The sequence below is a fragment of the Trematomus bernacchii genome, unplaced genomic scaffold, assembly GCF_902827165.1.
Source record: "Trematomus bernacchii unplaced genomic scaffold, fTreBer1.1, whole genome shotgun sequence".
NCBI lineage: Eukaryota > Metazoa > Chordata > Actinopteri > Perciformes > Nototheniidae > Trematomus > Trematomus bernacchii.
In genome coordinates, this window is record NW_022988098.1 from 4,467,343 (window position 1) to 4,489,513 (window position 22,171).

The window sequence follows — 22,171 nt, forward strand, 5'->3', positions numbered from 1 at the left end:
ATAGAAAGCCTTTCGAACATTATGAAATAGATCTTTGGACGCAAAGAGAAAATCTATCCTAGAAAAGGATTTATGTCTACCTGAGAAAAAAAAGAGTAATCTTTTATGGAAGGATTCATCACACGCCAGATGTCTATCATATTTGTTTGGGCCGCCCACCGGCGTAACGCATCAGAAGCGAGACGTTGGTCTCTACTCTCAGCCCCACCCGTTCTATCCATGTTGCTATCCCATACTGCATTGAAATCTGCGCCCATAACCAGACGAAAGCCCGTGAGATCCCGTAGAGTTTTGGTTAATTGGTCATAAAAGCCAGCCTCGAAAGTGTTGGGAGCATAGGCAGAAATCAATGCTATATTCTGCCCGTCCAGACAAATCTTGGCAATGGCCAGTCGCCCCTCCTTGTCCGTCCAAGAGCCGATCAGATCAAATTTCAGCTTGCGCCTACAAACTATCATCACACCCTTGGTCTTCGTAGGAGCAGACGAAAAGACAATAGGGTGATAGAGCCTATTTGCAAAGCGGGCCGCATCCTTGCGGAGTAAATGTGATTCCTGTATCATGGCAAAGTCAATATTTTTCTTGTGCAAAAATCCTAAAATAGTGGTCCTTTTATGTGGGATATTGAGTCCCCTGGCATTAATGGAAATCAAATTGAGATTAGTCATAAGTAGAGAAGTGTAAGAATACAATATAAAGTATAGTCACCTCAACAAGCAAGAAATGGTGATCTGGATCCCAAAAAAAACCTTCCCCAAAAAAGAAAAAACATAAAACATAAACAAACTCAAAAACAACCCAAGAAAAGTGAGGAGATACGTCCCTCCTCGACATTCCTGATAAGTCCCTAACTGGACAAATAACTCAAATCTGGGAACTCTAACTGCCTAAGAGGGGCAGCACCATCACCAACCATTAGAACAGGTGATATCTGTTAATTGCTAGACAATGATCTAACGAACTGCTGAGCAACGTGTCAGCGTAGTGAGTCATCAGAACACATGCAAAAGATCCATCACAACATCAAATAATCAAGAGAAAAATAAAAATGTGGGCAAGTAACGTAAGAACATAAATAATCAGTTTACTAAGACACAGTCCGCTGTCCATGATAACACTTATAAGTTTATAAAGTTCTGATGCACTGCATAGCCTTCTTCGGGTCGTCAAAGCGGTGCTTAGCCCCACTGGGTGCAGTGAAGGACAGTACAGCAGGGTATCCGATGCCAAACGGGATCTTAGCCGAGTGAAGTAGCCGTTTACATTCCAAAAAGGAGCGTCGCCGATCTTGCGTTGCCTTTGAGAAATCCTGGTAGAAGTTTATTTTATGGGACTTCCACCTGACATCTCCGATTTCCCTCGCGACGTTTCTTATGTGCTCCTTTTGCTGGAATCTCAGGAAACGCACCACGAAAGGTCTCGGTGGAGCCCCGGGCCTGATTGGGGCTAGAGACCTGTGAGCACGCTCCAAATCCAGGCCCCCAGGAAAATCCGTCTGAAGGATGTCCGATAGCGTTGTCTTCAGGAAGGATAAAGCATCTTTCTCCTCAGAATGCTCCGGGAATCCATAGATGCGTAAATTCACCCGCCTATCCCTATCCTCGTATTCCACCAGCTTAGCATTCAGCGTTTCTACCTCCGACGCTAGGGCTGGCGGAGAATTGCGGCGCTGGTCTTCTGTGTCTTCCAGCATATCCAGCCGGGCCTCAGCACTGGTAATTCGGGTAAGCACGTCGGCTAGCTTCTCCTCAACAGCAACAACGGCTCTCCGCGTTACCGATAGTTCTTTCCGAAGGTCAGTAAAGTGCTTTGTTTGGTCCTTAGATAGCTTTTGAAGAAGCTCAAGAATCGCGGTGTTGGTCGGCTTAGTAGCAGCCGAGTTCAACACCGTAATGTCCGGTGAGACATTCGCAGGCTTCGGGCTAGCATTAGCCTTGAGAACCAGGTGTTGTTGAGTTGCATTAACTACGGTTTTCTGATGTTTTTTAGTATTCGGCATGTTTAAATGTAACAGATGACTATTGGGACTAATAACTTGTGACCGAGATAAAAAGTATCACTGATAGTGGGATATTTAAGCAAAAATAAATGGTGATGGCGCCGGAGCCACGAACTTAAGCAGCCATCTTCCTCGACGTCCACTCAAGTCTGAATAAATAAACTTGACACATAAGTGACATACAGGTGGCGGTGAGTGTTTATGTGCGAGTGTCACTCCTGTAAGAGTTATGTGGCACTGTGTGTGCTCTATTTGATCCTATCTTATCTTCTACTTTACACCTGCATTTTGGACACTGTCCCTGCCTGCACCATGTTCAATGTTGGACAATGCTGTCTCGTTGTTGCGATTAAACTGATCTTGTATCTTGCTTATTTCACCTTAGGAAAGTGGGCACGCGATGACAGCTTCCTTGACACCATCATGGCGATGGACTGCTGTGCCATGGTCAGCAAGGAGAATGAGGACCTGCGTGCCAAGGAGATGCACGACGAACGGCTGCTGCATTCGCATATTGTTATTATGTTATGTTATTATGTTGCATTGTTGGAGAAGCCTGTGACATAAGATTTTCAACTGCATAATTACTCTGTAGCTATGTCAGATTGACAATAAAGAACCTTGAACCTTGAACCAAGGCCCAGGAATCGGACGACCAGCTGCTCATGGTGATGCAGCGCCATGCTGACTCGGCGGCGCTCCAGGTGGAGGTGTCGGCGCGCCAGGTGGAGCAACAAATTACCTTTCAGGCTGGGCTTCTGGCAGTGCAAAGCGAGCTGATTAAATCCAACAGGCCTTCAATAAAAAAATAAAAACTTGTCGTCGTTGATAAACTGTACAATGACTTGTTGGGAGGCGTGTGGTGCAGTGGTCTGGTGCGTTGGTGTTCGGATCAGGGGAGCACAGGTTCAAACCCCACTGCAGTCAACATGTCGTTGTGTCCCTGGGCAAGACACTTCACCCCAAATTGCCTACACCTGGGACAGTTAATTTTGTATTATTGTGATTATATATATATATGCCACTGTTATTAATACTGACACTTCACTTTGCACTAAGGTGTGTCTGCTGCTGAGCCTACCTATTGTTATTATATATATGTATATATATATGTTTTGATACTACTGACACTTTATTTGATATTGAAAATGTTAACTTCTATTTACATGCATACGACACACCTGGGACAGCGTGATGCTGTTATTGATATTGTCTTGAGTGTGCAATAAAAGAGAACCTACATGGCGATTAAACAGAGCCTGTATCTTACATTTTTCATTACATTTCATGTAACTAAGCTTGCTTATTATTCTGATACCATCATGTTTCATCGGTTATAAACTGGCGAAGCTTTATTTATTGTGGCTTTCAAAAAGATAATTTCATTGTATTTCAAAATGGCGTCCAACACAAGCACTATTTATTTATAGAAAGATAAATGGTTAAGTTTGTTATTACCAGTGTTGTGAGTTAAATATTTTTAATTAATTATAGTAAGGGAACATCTTAGGAGTTAGTGTAGTGAGTTTCAGAGCAGTGTAATAATTATTTGACCTAAAACTAAATGTTTTTATGAACATGGGGATTTGCTAACTTTTGATTTCCCCCATTTTACACGACACAAATGGAGGCCACTATGGGCCAAAACTAACACGTAGGTTTCTGTAGGGTTCATGGCAGACGGATGCAGTTGTTCTCAGGAGGATATATAATAAAGGTGTGTTAGCTGCTGAGCCTATTTAGTGTGCATACGACACACCTGGCACAGTTTATTCATTTCACACGTAGCGTAGCGCGTGCATGTCGTCGTCCAATCCTTTTGTCAATCCTTCTTAACCGCCTTCGCTTCCGAATCAGCATTGCTATAGAGTGGCGAAGTCACGCCCACCTACTTCCGGGTAATGGGACCTTATTTCGGAAAAATTATGCATTGAAGTCAATGGGGAGAGAAAACTTATCTTTCGATCCCGTTTGAATTGTGCCATGAATTACACATATGATGTTTGTCAATCTTAAAAAAATCATTTCCATGTCAAAAAAGTCACAGTTTGTCTTAAAACTGTTGAAATATAAGACTTTGAAAAATACGCAACTAGAAAGACTACAAATCCCAGAGTCGCGTAAGTGATGTCACAATAGCTAAGATCAGTGCCATATAGATATAATCTATCTATATGGCACTGGCTAAGATAAGATAACTTTAACAAGATGCCTGTGTGCTTAGTACCAGGTTGTTATTATACCAGCAATGGGTCTTGCTCATTCTTTCGCTTCCCGTCTGATGAAAGAGGAGTGTCTGGATCAAGCTAGCTAGTAGCTAGCACGTTAGTTAGCATTACAGCCGTGTCATTTTTATTAGCCTTAACATGAAGTAACATGAAGTAACCCAACATGTTAAACAGTAAGAGTAGTAGTCATATTTCGTGAACCCTTTGAATAGTACTGTCACCGGTGTGATCATTCTATAATACACAATTTAAGCCCGGGGGAGAAATGCTAACGCTAACGTTAGCATTGGCGATCTTCTCTACTTCATGCTATCTGCACAAATGGTTGACATTAAACATTAAAACGACCAGGCAGTTCAGAGAGAATCAAAGGAAGGCAGGCAGGCAGCTTTGCATGACATTCTTCAGGACGTGTTTCATTGTGGTGATAGTGAGGATAGTCAATCGTTTTGCTGACAGTAGTGACGGCCATCTTGGTGACGTGTGTTGTTGACCAGAGATGTAGTTCATTGAGCGTTTCACACAAACAAATGTGTTACTTCACAGTTTTACAACACTTTTCTTTTTTTTTTGACTTGCAAAATTATCTTTTAAATTGACAAACATCATATGTGTAATTCGTGGCACAATTCAAACGGGATCGAAAGATAATCTTTCTCTCTCCATTGACTTCAATACATAATTTTTCCGAAATAAGGTCCCATGGAGGTCCACCGGAAGGGGAGGGACTTCGCCACTCTATTGCATTTGACTGGTCGACGATCTGTATTTGTGTTTGCTTAAATAACGCAGACGAAGCTCATGTCTGAGGTCGGAAGGTAAACAGACGCCTCATTTACAGCAAGTGGGCGCGGGAGGTTTTTCTTCTTCTTTTTCTCTCGGTTTTTTGGCGGATTGCAACTTTAAGGTGCATACCGCCACCTACTGTACTCGCCGTGAAGTTGTTTGCGGCCTGCCAGTAAACCCAAAGCAGAAGAAGAAGAAGTGACGTCAGCGGTTCATTTGCCTAATCCACCCCCAGGAACTCATTTTGGTGTGAACGCGATCTGCTTTAGTTCATCAGAACTAAAAGAGTTCTCATGAACTATTGTGGGAAAAGTACTTGGTGTGAACGCGCCTTATGTTACAGAGGTAAACAAAGGAGTCCAATGGAGGCGTTTCGACCGCGGGGGGGGGACACACTACAGGAAATGGAAAACCTCAGAAAGCATAATAGGGCCCCCTGATTGTAAATAAATCATTCAATATCAAAACTAAATAACTGATACAAACATACTAAGTTCTTATTATTATCCATCCAATCTTGGACACCCTGAAGGATCCCAAAGCTTTGGAAAGCATCTTTCGTGAAGATCGTTCACTTTCAGTTTAGTTAAAGTTTGAATGGCCTGACTACAGCTGAAAGGTTTCACAGTTCTCTCTATCACTAAACATGTAGCAGCTGTATAAGCTCAACTATTTTAATGTTTGACTTAATTTAGTTTTGTGCTGTGCATTTAGCTTATTGTCGCACTGAAGCAGTTTTCCAGAGTAAATCATTCAAAATCAATTCATCTTATCTTTATCAGCATAACAGACACTATTGTTACACAAACACACACACACACACACACACACCTGTAGGTGTTTTCCCCGGCGCTGCAACAGCAAGTGGGCCGTTGCTGAAGGTTGTGAGGCTATCTCTCCTCGGGCCAGATTTCACGTTCCCGTAATATCGATTGACCAAGATCTGCCGCAGAGCTTCGCCCTATTAGTGAAAATGGGTGTTAGAAGATTAAACTTAAGTTACAATGTCACAGAAATTGATCAGTCACACATGGAAAACACCACAATATAAAGCTGTAATAAGTTACACGTTTACATAGAAATCTCTCTTTTGCAGAATGGATTTTTTTTGTTTCTTTTAGAAATTCTAATTTCTGCTGTACAGAAATCAGGTATCAATAGAAATGTATACAAGAATACATAAAAAAAGAGTGGAAAATCATTGGAGGCTAATCCTGAAAAGATACCTCTCTTTGAAAGATCTCAAAACACAGCATCTTCATATTTGACCTTTGCCCTCCAACCTCAGTCAGTGATGTTCAAAGGCGACACTGTGCCCTCTCTCATCTCAACATATGCTGACAGTCAGTGTTTACCCATATTGGTTTGATGTAAATCAATGCAGCGCAGTCACCTACTCAGCCCCTCCGGCCCAAACATGTCACAAAATGTCAAAGAAGAGATGAACACCCAGAGTTCAGGTCCATTCGTTGATGTGCCACACATGTTTCATATCGTATAACTGACAGGGGAGTGAGTGATGGCCATGCTGTGGAGCAGTGTGACTGTGAGGGCATCACAACAGTCAGTCAGTTGTTGGCCTGCAGCGGACCACAGCAAACCAAACGTTAGTACCTACCCTCCTTTGATCCTCCAGTTGCTTCTGGGGCTGGTTGGGATCAAGCTCCTTAAAGGTGAGGTGAGTTAGCAGAAAGCAATAAAATGTAAGAAAGAAAAAAAAAAGGCAGGAAAAGGAAATTTGGGAAAGAAATTAGAAAACAAAATAGGGTGTTAATACAGTGCAAATTAGTTTAACTTCACTAGCATGCAGGAAACAAATTAGATCGTGCAGTTAAAAGGGAAGTGGTTGTGTCAGGGAACATGCGAGGGCGAGTCAAAGTCATGCAAGGCTTCATGCAAAAAAGGACTGACATTTATTCTAAAACATCATATACCTATGTATTTATTAGTTAAATATTACATTTGGATGTCATTTTTCCTCAACTTTGTACACCCAGATGACCACTCTTGACAGTCCAGTGTGAGACAATTCAAACATTGCAGTCCACTGGAGAGCCTCCTTCATTACTTTACAGGCGAAAGAGCCAACATTATTTACATAAGAGCATGACAAAGTGCCAGAGGGGGGGAAACACAAGCCATGAGAGGTTACATAATGGAGCCATGAGTTGCTGACACACACTGTAAGCACCAATCTGGCATGGAAAAACACCTCACCCATGACTTCAACCCCCCTCCCACCCCACTGAGAAAAGGTCAGAAAACTGGAAATTATTCAAAAACTAAGAGGTGCGAGGAAAGATGAACGAGAAGCAGGAAGGAGAGAGGGAAAAATGATACGTGGACAAGTGGGAGGCGTCTCACATACAAGGGCCGATAAGTAGCATCATTCAAGCTACACAGAGGGAGTGGTATGCATGAGGGGGCCCTCAAAAGAAGAGGTATTACATAGTGATGGGATGTGACACTTATCTATAAAGATAAAGAGATGTGTGAAGTACTGTAACAATTCACATGTATCAATGGGTTTGCAGGCCAGTGGTGAGCAGACTGTAAATTCACTTAAAATCTGAGACCTTCCCTCACAGCCTGAAGAAGGATATATATGAAAGATTTCCCAGCAACTCTAAAGGATACCAAGTTACTGCACACTCCCAATTACTTGCCTAAATTTAGCTTTCCAATAGCGCAAACAGTGTGCAGCTACCGTAGAGATACTTTCTTGAGTAGACAACATCAGCTAATCCTTTTAATATTAAATTGTCTAACTTACTGTTTGCAAACAACTTCATCAGGTAACACTACAAAGCAAGCAATGCAAAGGCAATGTATTGTAGCTAAGTAACAGCTAGCTGGCTTAGCTTGCTAACGTTATCACTAGTGAAATACTATTTGAGTGTTTCGTGTAGCTTGCTAAACAACTTCACAGCTAACATAACCCATGACAGGTATTGATTTTACAAAAGGTGTACAACTAACAATTGTTTTCTAGTCAAGAGGAAGTCAACTAGCTAACTGTAACCATAGCTAAGCAAAGTTAGCCAGCCAGCTGAAACTTAGCTGCATGGAATAGATCTGCATTATCTAATCAATTATTCACAAATAATTTGCAAACAGTAAGCTAGTTAGAACCATGGAGCCAATACTTCAAATAAAATGAAGTAATATTACGAACAAAAACAATATTCTCAATAAATGATTATGATGTAATGTCACATCAGTGTTTTGGCCAGTACCCAGTATGCTCAGAAATCTTACTGCAGGTCCTAAAAGGCCACTGGTTTCACTAATAAGGATTTTCTGAAAGTTCTACATGCGCTACATGTAACACTGAACATGGGGGTAATGGGATGAAGTACATATGGGACCCATATTAGCAGTCAACAGGCTAATAGGGGTCTTTAACACACCTCAGCAGGGACTTCAGGCTCGGGTGGAGGTGCCAGCTAATTGGAAATAAAAGGATGATGATAGTCAGAGTTTGAAGATGTTGAATTAGTCATGTTGCTTCTGCTTCCAAAGAATAGCAACTTCCTTAAAAACAAACCTCTTGTCCTTAAATGGTCCCTATTTTCTCATGTAACTTTCTATATGTGGCTTTCTGATGCTCGCTAAGATTGCCAGTCACATGCAAACATGCACATGTGTGTGTGACTTAAAGAGCCAGGGGGGGGGACAGAAAAAGTACAAAAGATTGTTGATTCCCAAGACCTTGTGGAAAATGGATTGCTTGCAGTATGTAGACAATTATTTGATTTCAGCGTGTCTCGTGTCTTTATGGAGCTAGTCTAATTGGACAGCATGGATGATGAGCAGCGTTAACCTTTTGCAGCAAGAAAGCAGAACCACTGTTTTGACCTTCACCGCACTATAGGCTTTTGACTACAATGCGACACTGTGTTTAGTAATCTGTGGTTCACTATTAACATCCTGTTGCAAAGCGTGGCGGTCTGTCACTCTGCATGACAAGAAAATGCACACTCATCGGTTTGCTGATATGTACATGTATCTCTGTGTGCATGTTGGTTGATCTTAAGGAAACACCAGAGTTCATTTTGATCAAGCACATTAAGGGCACTCATTAAGGGCACTCATAAGGGTACACACTGTACAAAAAAAGTGTTATAAGTACATCGTATCCTTGTACGATATGAGCTGCAATGGGTTATAAAACTGAATGATTGTCAGTACATTTGCCAAACGACTGGAACAAATAAAACAATAAACCTGTTTAGTAAAAATAGGTTGAACTTTAAATATTTAACTGTGTGGATTGCTGTAGGTAATGGCAAGACTGTTATATAGTATGAACACATTTTTCAATTATAATAATGAAGCATAACTTACAGATTTAGTTAATTAAATATAAAATAAAATTGGATGATTGCCTATACATTCAGATTACAGTTAATACAGTTTATAGAAATCCTTAATATATACACACAACAAAAAAACCTCACTCTAGACTCTAGAGATATAATCTATTGTCACAAACTAAATAAACAACATGCAACCTCAATTGGACATACGCAACGTCTCCCTCTGAAACCCAGTCATGATGGTTTATGCTGATTCATTGTGCAACTGGACAGGAATTTCCCTCCATCAAGCCCACTTTACGTCAACACATAGATTTCCACAGAAAAAAGGTGATGTGAGAATGTTTCATGCATGCAACTGAAGCTATTTTTGACACCGCCGCTATCCTCATCTAAATCAGTTCAAAATGTAACCCGTGGTGGAAAAAAATAAGGGCAATATGTGAAACCTGACCTAATTAATATATGTAACTGTTAACCACGATCAACAGCTTGCTTGTGCTTCTTTTGGCCGCTTAAAACATTTGCATCAGCTGGATGGCTTAACCTAAAAACTGTCAGCAACAGTTCCACTGGTTTTGCTTTCCCAGAATGTGTGATAAAAACCTCCAAGGTCAAGTAAACACAATGGGATTCAGGGCAATTGCGAAAAAACAGGAGGCAGTTAAGGTCATATTATCTCACTGACCAGAAAAATCTGTATAATCATCAGGGGATGTTGCACTTTCCTCAGGGAGCTCCTCTGTTTACATTGTGATTACTGAGAGCCTTAACTCATATCCCAAAACAGACACACTGCTTTACCTCACCTCACTGGGAAGTCATAGCAGAAATTGACTGTTCATAATCAGTCAATCCTCGGGGAAAAGGGCTAGTTTTGTATACCACTCTGCTGACAGTATAACATTGGCCTGTAACAGAAGCAGACCTGAAACAATTAACAGCTGTTATGTTTGCTGAAGTGCACACACACACACACACACACACCACCCAAAGTAAACCCCCAACTTTCCCATGCCTAAGTTGAAGTTCACCATGCTACCGTCTCCTGGAAGATATCTCAGCTGCACTTTTATAGCCAATAACCACTGAAGGTTACACATCAGTGGAGAGTTTAAAATTCCAGGAAAACGGAGAAGGGGAAAAAAAAAGGGGAAAGAAAATGTTTGGCTCTTATGTAACTGCTTCCTGAGAGCTGGCTGGAGCCCAAGAATCGTGCAGCATTAAGTGAAGGAAACTGGGACAGCGCTGTGTGTTGGTGAGGCGCATCGGCAGCTCCCCCTGTTGATCAGGAAAGGAAACAACAGCTCAGAGTCTCCTGGCTTCAACCACAGGAGGATAAACCAGGACAAGCAGAGTCTATCTGAGGCCAGGTTGGCAGAGTGAGTGATGGGAGTGGCAGCTGGATATGTTGCGCACTGGCGAGGTTAGAGAAGGCCAGAAAGTAGAAGAGAAAAATGTCTCACAACTGTAAGTAAAGGAATAATATTTGTCAAAGGAGCGGTGTGCGAATGTGGTCAGAAATATGCACAAGAGGAACTGGTTATCTATAAATCTCCAGCTAAACAAATAATATCTGGTCGGGATAATGAGTAGATAAACACAGATACTGTAGAGAGAGAGCTTGTGAAACACACAGGCATAGAAATAGCCCCTTATATAACGGTGACTGCACATATGTGTTACGTGCTCAGCAAGCAGCATTACATCGTGAGAACATGGGGCATCATTTCCATCTGACCCCTGCGACCTCCTGTCTTTTCACAAACAACGGATCTCACATTCACGTGAAGAAAACACACTAACACATGCAGCGAGTGATATGATCAGGCCTGACAACGAGGGTGGCAGGCCGGGTCATGCCTTGTTTTCCCCGGGCTCGCATTTTATCGCGCTTCTATTTCTGGAGGAATGAGATAACCTCTGCTAATGGGGGAACCGCCGCTCTGCTCTATCCTGCTCTCTCACCACTCTCCCAGCATATACACACACACATACACACAAGTATGATGGGGTCTGTCAAAGAGTAGTGAAACTGACAGCTGCACTCATTCCTTGAGACCTTTGAGTGGGTGTGTTATGGTGGGTCAGAGAGCAGCAGCAGGCTAAATGCTGGGGTTACATAACAGCTATCATGGCAGTTTATCTTGGAGGAAGTTGAGGTTTTGGTCTGCCTGTGTGTCTCTGTTTGTCTGTCAGGGGAACTGTACTGTACGCTGCTGTTAATATAAGTTTGCATGAATGAGTGACATGCAGCATGTGCTGGGGAGGCGAGCGAGGGAGTATGTGTAAATACTTAGGATGCATATGGGAGGAGTTGGCGAGACAAAGAGCTGGTCTCTGAGAACAGCCCTGTTTTTGTGGAATCCGGGGATTTCCATCGCTACAGCATTTGTAAAAGGGGGAGGGAAGGAGGGAGAATGAGACTGAGAGACATAATAGAGAAACTGAGAGCATATCGCTTCCTGGCAACTCTGGAAAGACCCTTTTCCGACAATTTCCACATTTCCAGAACCAGCATTGTGTTGACTTCCCTCGCACTCACCATGCTTTTGATTAAGTGTACCGTCTCCTGCTGGTACAGATTCTCCTGCTCTGACAATACGTGCTTTTAGTTTTGATCTATTTACTGATTTCAAGAGAAGCTACCAAGAACACTTTACAGTTATCAAAAGAATCCCAACACAATGTCCACAAACTTTTTTCCGAGCATTTAACTATATGAAATAGCTCATCATAGCTGCTCACTAGCTGTTTCCATAGCGTCCTAAAGAGTTCTCATCTAAAAACCTAAACATTGTGTAAAGGCTAGTGGCTATCTTAAAGGAGCCCAATTATGCAAATATTCAGGTTTCATATTAGTATGTTCTGTCTCTCCTGTGACATGGTTACATGCTTTAATGTTCAAAAAGCTCTTTATTTTTCTCATACTGCCTGTGCTGCAGCACCTCTTTCCACCCTCTGTCTGAAACCAGAGCCCAGTCTGCTCTGATTGGTTAACATATTTGTATTGGTCAGTCGCTTAGAGATGTCCCGCCCCTTAGCCTATCACGTACAATGTGTTTGAGCGCTAGCCAATAGAAGAGCAAGCTAAAGGTGAGTGGAATAACTACTGGTATGAAAAAAGAGAACTGAAGCAATCTAAATGAGAGGAAACAGAAGCATGGACAATTTATTTTAACATCTTTGTGACTTTTACATTTACGTTTACGTTTGTTTTTATTAGCAATTGAAAAAATATCTTGTTTCTAAACACAACCCCCCAACAAACTATGAATAGAAGTCTGTGGGATTTGTTCCATCCAATGGTATTTGTCACCATTGAGGCGTGAGATATGGTTCCTCTGCAGACACACCCAAAATCCCCCAACATCTCCTCCCTATCATAAACAGAAAACCGGTTTAATCCGCTTCCTTAAGGCCAGAAGTCATGGCCACACACATATTTTTGCAATGCTCCAACATGACATACACACCACTCCAAACACTGCTCAGTGTGTTATGATCTGTTAGATGGAGAATCCCAGCTATATATACACTCACACCTGCTCTTGTAATGGTGGCGAAGGGCCACCATCCATCATAAAGGGGGCTGTGTGGCATGTAGATTAGGTGACAAGCAATATAGAAACATCTTATTGATGTTGAGCAATTAAAATAATGATAATATCAGAGATTATCAAATCAAGATAGTCAATTATGAACTAGATTACCGCCTCACGGTTGTAAATGGATTGCATTTATAGAGCTTTTTGGTCTAAGTGACCACTCAAAAGGCTTTAACAACACAAGTCATCGTTCATGCAGAGGCAGAGGCTTCCATACAAGATGGCACCTGTTGATCAGGAGTGAGAAACATTCACACACACACAGTAGGAAATGCTATAGGGAGTGTTTAGGGTGCAGTATCTTGGCAAAACGAACTTGACATGTTGACCACAGGGCCCAACAGTTGCCGTTCATATTCATGTCGGTCCAAAAAAAATCACAACTGCATAATTGTATCATAATGGACACTTGTGTGACAATTTCCATATTAGCATGTACATGTCCAAAAACATCCAAAAACGTGACTTTGATCCCCAAAGTGTTATCCGTTCAAGTGGATGTTCGTGTCTATTTGAAGATGGCGTAACCTATTTCTGTGTTCATGTGACTGAGAAGCTACACATATCTTAAATGTGACGAAGTGTGAGCAAAGTATGTGACAGTGTGTCAATTGAAAAGAATGCAACCAGAAATTGTCCCCCTTTGTTTCACGGAAACTTCAAGGCCCAAAAGTCTCACACCATTTGTGATGAGCAATCTTAGCTGCATATAGGAGAAGTAATGGACAATCTGTAAAACTGTTCTGCTACGAATACCTAATGAAGTTACTTCTTCTCTAAGAAGTGCACTCCATTACAAGTAAGTACATTGCCATACACTGTACAGGCACAACGGACAATGTTAGCTTGACATGCTATCAGTATGCTATGTTTTAACATGGGTGTTAACAAGGGGCGACTCTAACAGCCACAGACAGACTAAAATGTCTATCGCAGCACAAGCATGGTGTTAGTGGGAGACAAGTCTAAAGTACGTCACAGTAGTAAGTAAAATGATCAACCTCAGCCACATCCATCTCATCATCAAAGGCAATCAGCTGCAAGAGAAGAGGTATAGGGAGCAGAGAGTTAGTGCGGCGGGTTGGCGAGTGAAAGCTCGGTCACCAGAGTGCAAATGTGAAGCGTGACACAAACACAAGGAGAACGTAAAGTTAGTCAAGAAGAAAGCATGTGAATATATGCATAAACACTGTTTTACAGTATTGACCTTTAAGCCCATATATATTGTCATATACACGTATATATTGTACTATAATGTGAAAATGTTTTACTTTCAGTTTTTTGTTTATTTAAATATGTTATTTCATATTTTATATTTTATTGGAGATTATACTTTAACCATTCATGTTTATTATATTTTATTGATTTAGTCATTATTTAATTTGAAATGGAGCAACTGTACAAACCCAATTTCCCCTGGGATAAATAAAGTATTCTGACTTATGAAGCATTTAAGGTGATGGTAAAACTCAACACATAGCCATTAAATAAATGCGGAGGTCTTTTTTTTATGTGTCCGTTTCTTTTTGTCATAAAGCTGCAACAACAAAAGTTGTCGTAGACAGGCGCTCCCATCTCAGCCTTCAATCAATAAAAACATGTTGCTTTGAAGATTAAACAAGCAGGCTGAGGGTTTCATCAAATACACATTAGTTCCATTAGTAGCTAATGAGGTCATTAGTAATCAATGAATGCTAGGTAACATTAGTGTAAGGCATGCTTGATGTGACTGTTGGTGAAGATGTTTGATACGAGTTACTTCAATAGATTTCATGTTTTAAAAGTTCCTTAAGGAAGAAAGCAATGAGGGGATGGTCTTTTTGATTAAATATCAAAAACCTACACAGGTAGGATTAATACCTACTCTGCTGCAGTGACTTTAAAACTTACGTATGGATATTTTTTTGTGTTCAGGCTCCAGAGGCAACCAAGGAGAGCTCAGTTTCTACCTTTATTTTTACAGTTTTTCTGATCTTGTGTCTTCTAAAATGCTTGGTGCAGTGGGACAGAGGGACACTGTATATCCTGTGAAGTCTTTTATCTCATGTGGGGGGGGGGGGGGAATCTAGGCCATGACTACAAGCAGATGATGAAGAACAGGAACACAGAGGGTATTGTACCTTTTCCCCATAGCCCCGGTCTTTCGTCATCATTTCCCTCAGTGTCTGCAGCACTTTGATGCACAGGCGCTCCTCGTTCTCCTCCAGCAGCTGCTTGGTGTGTTTGATCAGCCTGGTCAGGAAAAGAGAAAGAAAAGTACGTTAACAATCGTTAAAAACACACAATTTCAATATTTTGTCTGATATCCGTCATCATACACTGATCTTGTGTTAGCCCAAAACAACAGATTTGGAGCATGAGGTCGTGACATTTTAAAAACACATGGATATGAGTGAAAGTGACCAAGTGATTAACTAAGCTTGTGAGTGTTGACACACTTTTCCACAAACTAATGTACTCCACAATGGCTGCCATAAGTAGAGAGGTAATCCCTGCAAAAACAACAACTCTGTCTCTCGCCGGCTTCCTGTAATCCATCAGAGTTCTTATCAGGCACAACAAAACACCAGGATGTAAAGGAAGGTCTCACAAATATGAATTATAATTGTTGGAGCCATTTGGATTTTTTTTAAAATTATAATGAGGATATATAAAAGGCATATTTTGAGTTGTGTTTACAAGTATGATTTATTTGAGAATTGTTAAGCCATTTATGTAATAATGTTTTGAAATTTCTCTGATCATTTTGATTACAGTTTTTCTTGAATAGACCTTTTGTTGTCACTGATTCGCCTGTATTGGGTAAGGCATTTCAAATGTGTTAAATGTTTGTGAACAAAGAACACTTCAAATGTTGACCCTGGGTGCCTCTAAACTCTACCAACGGGCCAAATTGGCAAACCTACTTCGATATGAATCCTCCACTTTCACATTTCTTGCGAGCTTCTGTGTTCTCGGGGAAGAGCAGCTCAGGACGATGGAGGACGTCCACCAGCACAGAGAGCTCGGCCTGCACCAGAGGCCTCAGTCTGTCCTCCAGCGCTGACACGATGTCCTGCAGAGCGGAGGGACACACACAGAGAGAGAGACACTGCAGTTTACCACAACACTTCGTAATCACTTACTGTTGATAGGAAGTCGCCTTAAAAGTGAAGTCAAAAGCCTGTTTTCCTTCCATAACAAGTAGGTTACTGTATACCAGGGCTACACAATGTATCAACATTTGATCACAATCGCAATTTAGACTGGTGCAATATACAAATCACAAGAAGCCCAATTATTGATGATAAATGTGAAAACAATTGCATTTTTAAATGAAGAATTGTGAAACTGCTGAGATATCCCCGTCTACAAATCATATTCTACAGACTTACAAAAAAAATATATATATATGTTGCCTTCAGATCCTCTTAAAAAAAAAGTCACACAATAATCATTTAATATAATTTTTAATGATTGTAAGAATAATGATAAAAAAAAGTATCAATCCCTCCAATATCTTGAATCATGTCGTGCACGGCTACAATTAATTATCACGCAATATTAATATGCATTACATTTTTAAGATATTCAGATTAATATGTGGTGCTGAGATAAAGTTATACCACATTTTCTCTCGACATCTGTACATGCAACTACATGCCAGAAATCCCGGTGCTATTAACGTCATATTATCTTCGAAATTGCACAACAACTAATTTAAGAGAAACCGGGGGAGATACATGTCCAGTACATTACATGTGAACTGCATTTAAAAGCAAACCATACGTATGATGCGACCACCACGTCCCACTTTCCCACGCACTTCCTGTCACATCTGGTGCTGATTAGTGTGAAAATGTGAAAATAAGTGCTGGGATACTGTGATTAAATGACTGTGTGGGTTGTGTGGTGAGTGGCATCACAAAAGAGAAATTAGTAGGTGTTGAAGAATACGTTCTAAGAAATGCTGTTCCTTGAATAAAGGCTAAAAAGAAATTAGAAGGAAATCATTTTAGGAACCACATTAACCGCTGATTGGAAATGGGTTGGTTTAGAAAAACTTGGCAAATTGACAGTATTACAAGTAGTCTCATGATTGGAATTGTTTTTTTTTTTTTATTGAAAACACAATGAGATGTCAGCCTCACTCTCACTACATGCGTCTCTGTGTGAGCAGAGGAACCAGCTGAACCGAAGCAGACGGGTCAGAGATTTCTTAGATTTCCAGTGAGTACTGAGTCACACATTACAAGAAAACAGGGTGTAGCCATGACTGAAAGCAGGATGTATTTAGAAACCACTTCTACAGTATTTTGTTTGCACTGGAATATTACCAACAACAACAACCACACACGTAGCACTTAATGTTACACCTACGGATTAACAGTCAAGATGTAACGCTAACTAAGCTAGCCGGGCTAACTCTTAATCCTTACCGTAAACATACAAGAAGGGGAATGAAAGGATATGAATATATCCTATATAAGCAACAATAAAAGATATCATTTATATCAACAAGAAGTCTAAGTGTTTCTGTTAATAATGCAATTAGTGCAAAAAGTGCCGAATCAAGTGTTAAATGGAAGTGTAATAGATTACATTATTACTTATGTACATGAAGTAGGTTCATTTGTATTGTATATGCATTATGTCTATACACAGTTTTATACAGCGTCATTAGATAATAGAAATAATTTACATTTAAAGAATAATCATATTCATGAGTCATATTTATAGGAATAATCTGAACAGTTTGAGGGTTTTAATTAGGTTTTTTTCCCAGACATGAATATAAATACAGCGTTATACAATGCTGTGCAGAATGCCGTTCAAACTATCTGCCCTATTTTTTCTTTTTTTCAATTAAGGCTTCTCTGTGCCAGACTGACAATGTCACAAATTACCGTTTTACCACTCCAGAAAGAACTGTATGTCCTGTTCCACTCTGCCCTCAGACGTGTCGCTTGTGCACTTCATAAAAGCCATTATTACTTTCCCTTAATTAAAGAGAACATTTTATGCTCATCTTCAGGTTCATCTTTGTGTTCTGTGCCTTTGGGATTTTAGCCTTTGCAGACCATTTACATGCACAAAAACCTACAGTATATAATGGCGCATTTCCACTGCAGCACATAGCACGGTTTAAGCGTGCCGCGCCAAACCCGGCCAGTTTTTTGTTGCGTTTCCACTAGGGGTAGTTCCGGCTAACGGGTACTTTTTCACAGTTTTTCTTGCTCTCCGAAATCGAGGTTCTTTCCGGGCCAACAACCGGGCTGAGTATGCTAAACTAGTGAGAGAATCGCTGGCAAGGGGGCTACAACTACAACAAAATGAACATATTTGACCGTGATTTAATTGTAATACACGTTTCAAAATGATGCCGAAGTAACAACATACTGATACCGGTTAGTAAAAACCATGAATTAATGCTTTGACAAGTCTGCAGACAGACGGCAGGCGAAAAACCTTTTAAAATGCGTGTTTTCTGAATGAAGATCGGCTAAGCTAACGCAGTATATGCTCCGACCGTCCACACTCACAACAACGGCCTATACAGACATAAATAAACCAGCGACTGTATTCGCCATGACACAGACAGTCTGTGGTTTGTACTTGTTTAACTTTTGTCTAGTTTCTGAACAGATATGAGGAGCTGTGAGCTCTGAGTGCTAACAGCTAACGGCTGTGTTGTTTTTCTGGGGTTCTCATTGAAGATGACGTCACGGCTCCGCCTACACTGCGTTACTATAGTTACTGCCCCAGTTCCTAAACTGTAATGGAAACACAGCATAAAGTGAGCCTGGCCTACCAAGGCCTAACTATACCGTACTAAGCCGTGCGAGGCCCTGCAGTGGAAATGCGCCATAACACACTTCAGGAAAGGGAAAACCCTAAAAAACATAATAAGGTCTCTTTAAATGTTTATATTGATAATGTACATAATACGCTATGCTTCGCTACCTACCTGTAGCCTCTCAATGATGTTTCTGTAGTCTTTGGAGGAGGTCAGGCCCGAGTCTCGTCTCGTTGTGTTCTTAGCAGAAAGTCTCCAGCTCAGGATGCTCTTCTGCACGACATTATTGGACTTGACGAACAAGTTGTTCACCTGACTGTCCAAGTCCACCGGGATGGCAATGGTTCTGCTTTTAGCTGGGTGGAGGTAAACACGCAGATATGTACATTTAAATGCTTTTATCATGGGTCAAAAAGTGCATTTTCTGAATAAAATAACAGAGATCGGTGGAGATGAATGGGTGGTGTGGTGTCAGCCCAGGTTCTTACCAACGTCTGAGAGAACTTTAATGCAAGCCTCCACTGAGGCCTTCTGCACAGGGTTAAGCCAGTTACAGTGGTACACCCTGAATACTCCTTGGAGAAGTTGCACAAATACTGGCTGACGGGTCTGTGAGACAGAGAGAAAGCTCATTAAATAGAGAGTAAGGTATAAAAGAAAAGAAAATACGTTATAGGACAGATTGAGGAGAGAAAACTGTGAAGAGAAAATCAGAACCAACAAAGTGACTATTGTGTTCCCGGATTAGTTTACTTTTATAACCCGAGTGCCAGAGATGTTAATGTGAGGATACTATAGCACCTATGGTGGAAGGGTCCAGTAGGTCAGCTGTTTATACCCAAATAGAGAGCAAATCTCATTTCTACCACCTTGATACTCTATCAGCTGGTCACCGCCCTAGAGTACAATAAATACCTCTGTCATCTTTCCAAGCATGGCGTCCTGTTGCGAGAAAAAGAGGATCGTGACGTCATCATGTATTGATAAAGCTCAGTAAGCAGAATTCTCAGAAAGGTAAATAAATGGGGGATCAACCACTTCTACAGGGGGCAACTTGGAACAAAACAACTCCACATAACCAGAATACAAGGAGTACATTGGGCTTGAACTGTAATGCTACACACCACCTTTACTGTACGAGGGATTTGGAAATCTATGAAGGGTGATGGTCATGATTTACTGGGAAAAATGTAGACCACAGGACGGCCAAAACCTTGTGCAACACACCCACAGATCTGGGAACAACAGAGACTGTGTGCTGACTAAGCTCTGAAACCGTAACAACCCACACAGTGAAGATACTCCTTAAAGATACTGTAGATAAACACCGAAGGGTTGGGAAACTAAATGTGGGGGAGTTTCCATTACTCACATATATGCGGCGAGCCATCTATACAGAAAAAAATATTGAATGTTAGGTATGTGAGCAGGGTTTCTCATGTCAAACAACTTAATGAGGACATATTTAGCTCATGTTCAGGTTCATATTTCTATTTCGTGCCTCAACTGTGACATGTTTTAATACATGCTTTAATGTTCAAAAATGTGCAGCAGCACCTCTTTTCACCCTCTGTCTGAAACCAGAGCCCAGTCTGCTCTGATTGGTTAAGATAAGATAAGATGGACCTTTATTAATCCCCGTGGGGAAATGCAGTAGTTCAAACAGCGACAGGGTAAGGATGAAAAACAGGACAGCACAGATTCACACAGGTTAATACAATTAATAAAATCAAAGATACAAATAAAATGAAAAACTATGAAGTAAGAAATGAATTAAAATGAGCACATATACATATTGGGTCATATAAACTCTGAAGTAAGAAATGGCCGGCTCTGTTGTGATGGGTCAACCGTTAAGAGATGTCCTGCCCCTTAGTCTATCACATACATTGTGTTGGAGCTCTAGCTAATAGAAGGTCAAGTGTTACATCGTGATGTCACTATGTTACGGAAGGACACCAACTTAGGAATTTTAGCCGTAGCAAACTATTTACATGAATAAAAACCTATATTACAAACTACAGGAAAGGGAAAACCCCAAAAAGCATAATAGGGCTCCTTTAACTTCTACTGAAATGAACATATACATGGTGTTATAGACTTTTAATTGCATGCTGCTTTTAATAGCATATTTAAAAATGCGATGGTCATCTTTCCAGATTACCTGCAGGCTGGTGCTCTGGTCAGAGAAAGGAGAGCTAAAGAAACATGTGACGATGCTCATGACCGTCTCCGTTACGTAACGCTCCAGTATGGTATCTGCATGCTTCCTGTCACTGGTGTTGTTGCACACCTAAGTAAAGGACAGAAAAATGTATATTAGTGTGACGCAGACACATTGGATCACACTTCCTGCATGTTGGCGACAGGTAACATTATGTTCTTTGCACACTGTGTTGACGTAATCACTCAAAACGCATGACGTTATGTAAAGCACTCTCCCCTCTATTGATCATCTGATAGCAGAAACACAAACAGGTTGCAGCTCACCCGACAGATGTCCACCAGGAAGTTCTCAAACAGCTTCCACATATGGTTGGAGGTGTAAATCTCCTTCATCTCCACCTCTGTGTCCACATAGCAGTGGTTCAGGAAGTTGATGTAGGCAATCTTCACCTGTTCGGACACAAAGGAAAAAGCTTTTTAGCTGAAGACACATTCATGAAGTCTGGCACACGGCAACGTCCGCCAATTCCCTCGACATGTTTTAATACAAATGTAGAGTATGCTATACGGGATGCACATGCTGTGTTGCTGTATACACTTTTATCTTTATTGGTTTTCTCTGTGGGGTAAAAACCTGCATCATGTGTCAGGCCATGTGTGTGCATCGCTGTGTTTGCCCTCACCTACTTCTGGACCTATTAGCATCATTGTTTTTGTGCACATTTATGACTTTAGGCTAAAAGGACCTCTCGTAGCTGGTTCGCAATTATTTGTAAACATATTCCAGGGAGGCTGTGGCGCAGTGGATTAGTGTGTTGATGTTCGGATCAGGGGAGCACAGGTTCAAACCCCACTGCAGTCAGCATGTCGTTGTGTCCCTGGGCAAGACACTTCACCCCAAATTGCTCCTGTGGGGATTGTCCACAGTATTGAGTATGTAAGTCGCTTTGGATAAAAGCGAAAATATAGTAACAAGTAAAAAAAAAGAAAGAATGTAATATTCTTTTAAACTGTCATTTACTGCTGACATCTTCCTCCTCCTGCAGGGTTAATTTAGCTTAAAACATCAGTTTTTACGACCATTTCTTACCTTTTTTAGGCTATTATCATTTTACCCATTAAATATTTATCATATTATCTTTTTTCATTATAATCTCACCTTGTTCTTGGACTTTAATTGGTTAAGTTGGCTCTCCCTTTACAGCCTATATTTGATTGATTCTGTATCGTGTTATCCTTATATTAATGTATATTGAGAAGTAGTAAACCAATAAAGTTTCCTTTAAAGT

The 22,171-nt window shown here is 40.9% G+C and overlaps 1 protein-coding gene across 6 annotated transcripts in view; it reads right to left on the bottom strand.

Annotated features, from left to right (window-relative positions):
* Positions 1 to 22,171, bottom strand: part of itpr1b (inositol 1,4,5-trisphosphate receptor, type 1b) — a 123,425-nt gene that overhangs the window by 60,222 nt on the left and 41,032 nt on the right. For 3 of the 6 annotated variants that reach the window (XM_034121615.1, XM_034121614.1, XM_034121613.1), the window contains 7 exons: positions 21,207 to 21,332; positions 20,881 to 21,009; positions 19,205 to 19,325; positions 18,888 to 19,072; positions 15,847 to 15,995; positions 15,061 to 15,172; positions 5,845 to 5,974 (listed from right to left, as the gene is read on the bottom strand). In XM_034121615.1, the coding sequence (XP_033977506.1) occupies positions 5,845 to 5,974; positions 15,061 to 15,172; positions 15,847 to 15,995; positions 18,888 to 19,072; positions 19,205 to 19,325; positions 20,881 to 21,009; positions 21,207 to 21,332 (952 nt within the window). Of the gene's footprint in view, positions 1 to 5,844; positions 5,975 to 6,631; positions 6,680 to 8,423; positions 8,460 to 13,941; positions 13,978 to 15,060; positions 15,173 to 15,846; positions 15,996 to 18,887; positions 19,073 to 19,204; positions 19,326 to 19,631; positions 19,659 to 20,088; positions 20,107 to 20,880; positions 21,010 to 21,206; positions 21,333 to 22,171 lie in introns of all 6 variants that reach the window. The other 3 variants (XM_034121610.1, XM_034121611.1, XM_034121612.1) reach the window with 3 other exon arrangements.